At 41.7% G+C, this 7890-nt stretch overlaps 1 protein-coding gene across 2 annotated transcripts in view; it reads right to left on the bottom strand.

The window, feature by feature from the left end:
- Positions 1-1729: 1729 nt before the first annotated feature.
- The window catches only part of CD53 (CD53 molecule), a 29132-nt gene continuing 22971 nt past the window's right edge, over positions 1730-7890 (bottom strand). For both annotated transcript variants that reach the window (XM_050746889.1, XM_050746899.1), the window contains 5 exons: positions 7565-7639; positions 6907-7002; positions 4913-4993; positions 3751-3834; positions 1730-2527 (listed from right to left, as the gene is read on the bottom strand). In XM_050746889.1, coding sequence (XP_050602846.1) covers positions 2456-2527; positions 3751-3834; positions 4913-4993; positions 6907-7002; positions 7565-7639 — 408 coding nt within the window. In that variant the 3' untranslated portion in view covers positions 1730-2455. The remainder of the gene's footprint in view (positions 2528-3750; positions 3835-4912; positions 4994-6906; positions 7003-7564; positions 7640-7890) is intronic.

The following is a 7890-nucleotide window of genomic DNA, read 5'->3' as shown; positions in this document are numbered from 1 at the left end:
CCAAAATCAGGCCTCTGCACTCCAGCCTGGTGATAGAGTGAGGCTCCATCTTAAAAAAAAAAAAAAAAAAAAAAAAAAAAAAGGCTGGGTACGAGGTGGCTCACCCCTGTAATCCCAGCACTTTGGGAAGCCAAGGCGGGCAGATCACAAGGTCAGGAGTTCGAGACCAGCCTGACCAACATGCTGAAACCCTGTCTCTACTAAAAATACAAAAATTAGCCAGGCGTGGTGGCGTGTGCTTGTAATCTCAGGTACTCAGGAGGCCGAGGCAGGAGAATCACTTGAACCCAGGAGGTGGAGGTTGCAGTGAGCCAAGATCACGCCGCTGCACTCCAGCCTGGGCAACAAGAGCAAAACTCTGTCTCAGAAAAAAAACAAAAACAAAAACAAAAAACAGCGAGAGAGAGAATGTCTCCTCTGCTACTTCTTTGTCTCAGGAAAATGCAAAAGTTGTAGGCTTTTCTATAGACTACCACTGAAATGACTAATTTTTTTAAAGGGGGAGGGGAGACGATACATAAAACTTCAAGAACAGAAACCAGTTCTTCTCTATCCCTTTCTCTGCCTTCTCTACATTTGGCTGCCTATTAAATGTGGTCTTATTTTCTGCCTTACAAAGTGTAGTTATATGTAGATAATTAAATTTAGCTTATAGACAATTCAATTTAGCTTCTTTTTTTGACCAAACAAATATGGTGGGGTTGGCAACCTCTTAGATGACCTCCAATGATCTCTCTCCACTACAGATTTACACCCTTGTCTATAATCTCCTTTTTTTTTTTTTATTTGAATGTGAGCTGAACATTTCAAGTCACTTTTTTTTTTTTTTTTTTTTTTTTTTTTTTAGTTATACTTTATGTTCTAGGGTACATGTGCACAATGTGCAGATTTGTTACATATGTATACATGTGCCATATTCTCACTTTTTAAAAACAGTATATGGCAGAAATGATATGGTGGCACATCTGAGGTTATAAAAAAAACTGTGACGTGGCTCACGCCTGTAATCCCAGCACTTTGGGAGGCTGAAGCGGGTGGATCACCAGAGCTCAGGAGTTCAAGACCAGCCTGGCCAACGTGGTGAAACACCATCTCTACTAAAAATACAAAAAAAAATTAGTTAGGCATGGTGGCACACACCTGTGGTCCCAGCTACTCAGGAGGCTAAAACAGGAGAATCACTTGAACTTGGGAGGCGGAGGTTGCAGTGAGCCAAGATTGCACCATTGCACTCCAGCCTGTGACAAAGCCAGACGCCGTCTCAAAACAACAACAACAACAACAACAACAAACTGTGGCTTCTGTTTTGGGTGCCAAATCTCATGCTCTTTCTTGGATGTCTTTAAATGCGGGGAAGCCAGCTTCCATGTCATAAGGAAGCCCTGTGGAAAGGCACAAGTGGCAAAGATCTGAGGCTTGACAACAGCCAGGTGAGAGAGCTTGAGAGTAGATCCTCTTTCAGTTGAGCCTTAAGGTTACTGCAGCCCAGGCTGACATGTTGACTGCAGTTACATGAGAGACTGTGAACCAGAATCACCCAGCCAAACTGCTCCTAGATTCCTGACCCACAAAAACCAGGAGATAATAAATGTTTGTTGTCCTCAGCCACTAAATTTTGGAGTAATATTTTATGCAGCAGTAGATAATATACACCTGGCTTGGTGCATTAATCAGGGTAATCAGGCTGGGTCATGGAAGGAGTGTTTGATATATAGGAATATTGTGATTCAGATAATAAACTGTTTTATTTATTGAAGAGTAAAATAGTACATTAACAAAATCTTATCTGATAGAGAGATAATACCAGAAGTCTTCTTACTGTGATTATCAGCTAAGTTACTGGTTGAAGTTAGGATATAAATCACTGGATAGTTTTTGTCTGGAAAGATTTAGAACACATCAATAAGGCCCTCTAATAAAGAAATTGAAATGAGATCTTGCCCTTTGGAGAAAGAGAACTGTGTAATTCCTGTAGCCAGGGCTCTTAGTCAAAGAGAAACAGAAGGTTGTGACAATGGTCCAGTGAGCCTGGCCCCAGAATTCCCTTCAACTTGTCTCTTGCTTGACGTTGGGGAGAAGACTGGGCATGATTTAGAGGCTGGAGACTAATTCGACAATGGGAAGATGCAAAAATTCATATCCTGGGTTCACCCTTTGATGTTGGGCCATTAGATCCAGTTTCTCTTTGCCTCTCATGTCTCAAAAATGCTCAGATATTAGTTTCACCACTTTGAGAGACATGGTTGCTGCCATCAGTGGGTGAAAGATTGTCTTGCTGCCTGAGGTGGGATGTGCATGGCCAACACCCATTTCTCTGGTTGTATAAGACAGGGACTAAAAAGGGAAAGGCTGGGAGGAGGATCATCCAGCAGGTGATCATTTAGGACTTCATGCTATAAATGGTTTTGCATTTCCAGAGATGAAACAAGTCTCTTCACCACAGGACAACTGCAGATCATAGCCCTATGCTCTGACTGGTTTTATCAATCTGGCAGTTCAGGGTCAGTGCAAAGGACATCCCCAACACCTGTGAAAAGAGTTGGGAAAATTTGAAGTCTTCATAAGAAAAGCCATTTCTTTCACAATTCTGGGATTGGCCTCTGAGAAAAAGAATGTATCCATTACACTGAAACCACCCTTCCCACCATTACTTTCAAGTCTCTCTCAGGAGCTCTTTCCTTTAGTTAAAGAATAGCAGTGGGGAGAGAAACGGGGTCAATGATGACAAGATAATAGGCTGTAAAGTACTGGAGCATGTTTTATCTTCTGAGGAAGTCACAGAAGCCCTGCTACTAGGATGGTCATATTCTGCTCACTGAACACTGTGCAATGACTTATTTCTATCCATGCTCTGTGCCTCCTTTGTTTCCAAGCAGAGAAAAGTCATTTTCTCTGAGCTTCCTGGTTGAGTTTTAACTAATCTATGATATACCCAACACTTGGGTGGAAAAATGTTAGAAATATCACATTATTTTTGTCCTTTTTTATTAAAAAGGACAAAAAACTACCCTCAATTCACCCATCACTTGTCAAACTAAGCACAGAAACAAAGAGGAAATTGATTACAATTTTCATCATCAGCCCCTTAACATGCAAGATCAGGTTTTCAAATGAAATACTTTATCAATTCGTCTTTTTGAGACCAGCTGAGGAAGGATCAAAGTGGGAGTCTGCTTGTTGGCTTTCTGTTTGACTGCGAATCAGGTGAATCACCCATATCTCTGAGGAATAAATTGACCAGAGAGATGTTCTTTTTTTTTTTTTAGGAGACAGAGTCTCGCTCTGTCGCCCAGGCTGGAGTGCAGTTGCGCGATCTCGGCTCACAGCAAGCTCCGCCTCTGGGGTTCAGGTCATTCTCCTGCCTCAGCCTCTGGAGTAGCTGGGACTACAGGCGCCCGCTACCACGCCCGGCTAATTTTTTGTATTCTTAGTAGAGACGGGGTTTCACCGTGTTAGCCAGGATGGTCTCGATCTCCTGACCTTGTGACCTGCCCGCCTTGGCCTCCCAAAGTGCTGGGATTACAGGCGTGAGCCACCACACCCTGCCGAGAGACGTTCTTACAGCACATTTTCTATATACCTTAAAGTAAATTGTTAATTACATTATTTGCTACTTGGCTGGGGGAATTCAGATACTAGTAAAAATAGCTAACATTTATTGTGTAAATACTGTGTACCTGGTACTATTCTGAAACCTTTCCTGACTTAACTCATGTAATCCTCACAGTAACCCTGTGATTAAGCGCTTACCTCAATCACACATACACAGATGGTGATGATTCCGATATACAGGAAATTGGAATGAAACCACAGTCTTGCTTTCGCGTAGCAACCCTAGAAAACATTTCAGTTACAAATGATGCCACTCTAAACATTTCAGTTACAAATTCCACCATATCAAGAGGATTATTTGGAAGATACAGTGCTTTGCATTTTGCTTTATGTAATACAAAGAGACTTAGGTATTATATTTTTATTTTCTTTGCATGAATGAAGAAACAGGCATAAGGTGGGAAATATTAAACTAGAGACTTTTCTGGTATTGTTATCATTACAGTGGTACCTAATGTAGAAGTCCTAGATCCTTACCTGCTGAGTTAAACTAGCTTCTAAGAGGCAGGTCAGCAACCGACATCCTACTGTCTTTGAATACTCAGTGCTGATCAGAGATTAACATACGGCATGCAATACTAAAATTGGTTTGCATTTCACTTTCTGCTTCAACATTCAGTAAATCCATCAAAGCCCCACCAAGCACCAGGGCAGCTGCTGGTCAGTGCGTGTCCTAGTCTTTCTCCACAAACCTGAAAAATCCTGGAGATTTCCAAACCCCTTCAGGAACAGATAACAGGAGGAGACAAGACCTCAGGGATTTGGTCTAGTTGGAAGATAGTTATGGCTTCTTCTCAGAGCCTATTCTGGAGATCCAAATTAATTGGACAGGTTGTTTCAATAGTTCCACTAACTCTGTCTCCCTCAACTCCTTACTCCTTCACTTATGATTCATTTCCCTAAGGGGCTGGATTCTGCCATCTCCAAGGAAGAAGAGCAGAGAAAGAGGGAGAGGGGGAAACTTTTCTATCTTGACCTTATTCATTTCACTTTTAACCATAAGGAGACCTACTTCTTGCTTAAGAAATATCTAGACACAACCCTCTGCTACTTTCACACAAACTGTTCCCCTCTAATGTAATAGTCTAGTGTAGCAAGATCATAGTCTCTAGTCTAAATGATTTTGTTCCTATGTTTTTCTGACTTTTCTAATTACCCAAGGTTGTTGCCTTGGCCTCTCTTTTATTCAAGGTCCCCTGTTTCTCGATAAAAGGTCTAGGTCTTCTATGACTGCAGTTTCCAAGGTAATTAAACATTTAAACAAAGAGGTCAATAACAGAAACATTGCTAACAAAATTACCTCCACATTTGGATCTGAGGGGCAAGATGCTGGTGGGCCACTGGTCCAATCACTCGTGCCATTTATACCACAGCACCGGAGCTAAAAGCCAAACCCCCAAAATGATGATGGTTAGAAAGTCGACAGTGAAAAAAAGCTGTGGACCTTAGAGGAAATGGTGGGCCCTTCAGAACTGACTCTATAGCAGAAGTCCAGAATTGGTCTGATTACTATGGGCTCCTTGAAACAAACTGCTTTCTAATCTGTTATACCATTTCATTCCCATAAGATCCCTGTGGAGTAGAGACCCCTGTGCTTAATCTAGTCACATTTTACAGATCAAGAATAAGGCACCCAGGGACTGCATAATGGAGGGATTGGGCTGACCACCCTTGGACTCACCAGACAGTCTTAAGATCACAGAAAGTAGGACCATCAAACATGATGTACCTGCTTACATGATGCAATAGGAAGTGACGGCTATTGCAATCTTATCACAAAACAAAAACCACATCAAACTTTTAAGTTCACGGGGCTTACGGGAGACAGAGACTCCCTGATACCAAAATACTCGAGGAAGCAACTAGCCAGATCTAGAGAGTGGAGAAGTCTAAAGAACAAACAGCCTAATTTCTTTCCACAAAAAGCAAGAACAAAGAGGGGTACTATTATAGATTAAAAGATAAATAGAGAGACCTATCATTCAAATATAAACACATAGGCCTTGTTAAGATCTTGATTTGAACAAGTCAATTAAAATTTTTTGAGAAAATTAGGGAAATTTAATTATATGCTTTATTAGTGGTATTAAGAAATTACAAAATTTTAGGTGTATTAAAAAGAAGTTCTTTTATATTTAGTGGGTGAAATAATATATTGTCGCCGGGCGCGGTGGCTCACGCCTGTAATCTCAGCACTTTGGGAGGCCGAGGCGGGCGGATCACAAGGTCAGGAGATCGAGACCACGGTGAAACCCCATCTCTACTAAAAATACAAAAAATTAGCCGGGCGCGGTGGTGGGCGCCTGTAGTCCCAGCTACTCAGGAGGCTGAGGCAGGAGAATGGTGTGAACCCGAGAAGCGGAGCTTGCAGTGAGCCGAGATCGCGCCACTGCACTCCAGCCTGGGCGACAGAGCGAGACTCCGTCTCAAAAAAAAAAAAAAAATAATAATAATAATATATTGTCTAGTATTTGTTTTAACATATTCTAGCAAAAAAACTGTGGGGAATTAGAGGAGATGACACTGGAAAATATTAATTATTGAAGAGTTGAGAGATTCATTTTTCTGTTTTTCTCTTTACTTTCGCATATTTCTAAAAATTATATAATTAAAAGTTTTCTAAACTGAATTGAAAAAATAAAGAATTGGAGATCTAAAGAAGTTAGGGGACTTCCCCAAGGCTACCCAATTGTGGTCTCCAGGTTCTAATTCCTGTGCCATTTCTTCTACTCCACACTAAGCCAGCGTGCAGTCATAGTGGTACTGTTTTGAGACACAAATAGTTTATACCGGTGCAAGGCTCCATCTTTATCTCCCAACACATCACATCAGGAACGCAGAGCTTGTATATGCTGTACATATACATATACATGTTTGTGGGTGGAAACAGCGCATGAGGAATGGGGTGTTGGTGGGCTATGTAACAAGCCTGATTTGGGCAACTCAGGAATTCAATGGCAATTTCTTGTGTTATACAATGCTGTTTTCAGTAAAATTTTGGAAAATACATAAACTAATCCAGTTTGCTGTGTTTGGGTCTTCTTCACATCCTAGTAGAACTTAGATAATAAACCTATTCATGTTAGAAAAGGATGAAAGAGAGAATGTAGAGAACTTTGTACTAATCAGACTAATTACTGGGCTCCCATATTTGTGATAGCCAAGGCATTATTCTGGGATTCAGCAGTGTGGACCTTAGATTCTGAAACTTCCAGAAAAAGGAACTAGCCCCCAGGGTTTTAGACTTGAACATGAAGTCTGGGCTGATCTGAAGAGGATTCCACTTGTACTCACAAATGACTGGATGGAGTCCCACGCTGCCTTGGTGCTATTGTCTGAGTGGTAACGGTGGATGCTGTCGGTCAGACCCTTAGCCACATACTCATTCAGCTGGGCAGGCACATTCCAGCAGAGGAGACATGGTAAAAAGCAGGTGAGTTCAAGGAATAAGGAATTTCCAGTATAGGTTAGTGGTTCCACTTGCTCTTCCCTTCCAAATGGTCTCCTCAGAACTAAGGGTGAGGGGATGCTGTTTATCTATGGGCATACATGCTGAGCATGAGATGACATTGAAAGAAGAAGTATTTAGTAGGCTTGCTTCCTTCTAGAGCTCTGGCTTTACAAGGGAGGAAAAGGGGCAATTAAAGCAAGGACTATCCTTAGGCACTGAGGCAGACATTCTCTCCTGCCAAACATACAGAGGAAAGCAAGTAGAGGAAGAGACACTTGTTTTACTGTTCTTTCCAGGCACCCCTCAAGATACCACTCAGATACAATCTCTTTCATACAAATTTTTTCTGCCCCCAATTACAATTACTCTCTCTTTCCTCTATCCTTCCATTTCATTTCTATCTCTATTATAGGACTTATTTTGTAATTTTGTAACAACTTCTCCACTGCATACTCCCCACTTTCAGTATTAAGACAATGAGTTGTGCTCTTTATAACTTACCTTCTGTTCATATACAAAGAGCAGGATGGCCAAGGTCACCTCGGCAAGGAGGATAATCAGCAGCAGGATGAAGAACTGGGACAAAGCAGATACATTCTCACAGCACTGATCCCCATTCTCGTCCCACTCCCACTCAGCTCTGGGAGCATCCAGGAGTGTTTGCACATGTGCAGGATGTTCCTGTTCTGCCTCCTCAGGCCTTTGTAAGCCTTCTTTTGTTTTGTGAAAATATGTGGGTTTTTTTTCTACAATTAGACTCTAGAGGGCAGATCAACTGTCTTCTTTGTTCTCTCCTACCTGCTGTGTCTATCAGAGCACTATATGCG

This window comes from Macaca thibetana, chromosome 1 (assembly GCF_024542745.1).
Source record: "Macaca thibetana thibetana isolate TM-01 chromosome 1, ASM2454274v1, whole genome shotgun sequence".
NCBI lineage: Eukaryota > Metazoa > Chordata > Mammalia > Primates > Cercopithecidae > Macaca > Macaca thibetana.
The sequence above is the reverse complement of the archived record's forward strand: the minus strand, read 5'-3'. Positions and strand labels throughout refer to the sequence as shown.